Raw genomic sequence first — 1,174 nt, 5'->3', positions numbered from 1 at the left:
AACTAGAACTGAACTAGAACTAAACTAGAACTGACCTAGAACTGACGTAGAACTGAACTAGAACTGAAGTAGAACTGAACTAGAACTGAACTAGAACTGAACTAGAACTGAACTAGAACTGAACTAGAACTGATCTAGAACTGAACTAGAACTGAACTAAAACTGAACTAGACCTAACTTGAACTGAATGAGAACTGAACTAGAACTGAACTAGAACTGAACTAGAACTGAACTAGAACCGAACTAGAACTGAACTAGAACTGAACTAGATCTGAACTAGAACTTAACTAGAACCGAACTAGAACTTAACTATAACTGAATCTCGACATAACTAAAACTGATTTAGAAAATTTTGACAAAACTGTAGATAATGAAAAATATTTAAAACAAAAATTGTAATTAGTTTTTCAATATTTACCTTAAATATTATTCAAATCCGAAAAACTTTTGTGTATAGTTTCCGACATATCCGTAAAACGTTTATTATCTTCAAATAAATCTAAATTCAAATCAATTTTTGAAAGTTTTATACTTTCCAAAGAACTGCGAGAACTTTTCGATAATTTAGGTTGTTGGATCACAGCCACAGAAGATGATTTAGATTCTTGATCCGTTGCTATCGAAGAGGATTGTGTCTAGAAAAAACAATAATATGTTAATAAAACAACTGTATTTAATTAACAAAACGTACTTGTGGAAATGGTTCCCAGGAATCATAGCTCTTATTTTGTATACCACCTGTGGTAACATCTGTAGTAATTTCCGTTTTATTTGGTGATTTCCAGCAACAGCAGCTAGTTTTTGAAAACATGTTTATTTTGTAAACAATTTTTTTATTTTTTTTTACTAAATTAATTTTCCACTAATTAGTTAAAAAAAAACAAACATATTTTTTTTAATTTACTTTCTTTAGTTCTTTACTATTTAGTCTCTAAATAGCGAGTGTTTGTTATTGATTTGTTAACATTATCATTAGCAAACTAATTGAAATTTATTATTTGTCCGATAAAATAATAAAAAAAGGTTTGCAACTTGACGTTATTATTCATACATTTGTATCGAAGTGAAAAGTGTTCTTTTATTAGTATTAAATAACAAACCATTAAACCAGAACTTCTCCTAAAAACAATTGTGGTTTATTTTACTTAGTAATTTTTTGTTGTTGTTCTTTTCT

The 1,174-nt window shown here is 28.2% G+C and overlaps 1 protein-coding gene across 1 annotated transcript in view; it reads right to left on the bottom strand.

Annotated features, from left to right (window-relative positions):
* The window catches only part of LOC111684942, a 3,664-nt gene extending 2,504 nt beyond the window's left edge, over positions 1-1,160 (bottom strand). The window contains exons 1-2 of the mRNA XM_046946292.1: positions 692-1,160; positions 419-635 (exon numbers count right to left, since the gene is read on the bottom strand). Of these exons, the coding sequence (XP_046802248.1) occupies positions 420-635; positions 692-811 (336 nt within the window). The 5' untranslated portion in view covers positions 812-1,160 and the 3' untranslated portion in view covers position 419. The remainder of the gene's footprint in view (positions 1-418; positions 636-691) is intronic.
* Between the last annotated feature and the right edge of the window lie 14 nt (positions 1,161-1,174).

This window comes from Lucilia cuprina, chromosome 3 (genome assembly GCF_022045245.1).
Source record: "Lucilia cuprina isolate Lc7/37 chromosome 3, ASM2204524v1, whole genome shotgun sequence".
Taxonomy (NCBI): domain Eukaryota; kingdom Metazoa; phylum Arthropoda; class Insecta; order Diptera; family Calliphoridae; genus Lucilia; species Lucilia cuprina.
The sequence above is the reverse complement of the archived record's forward strand: the minus strand, read 5'-3'. Positions and strand labels throughout refer to the sequence as shown.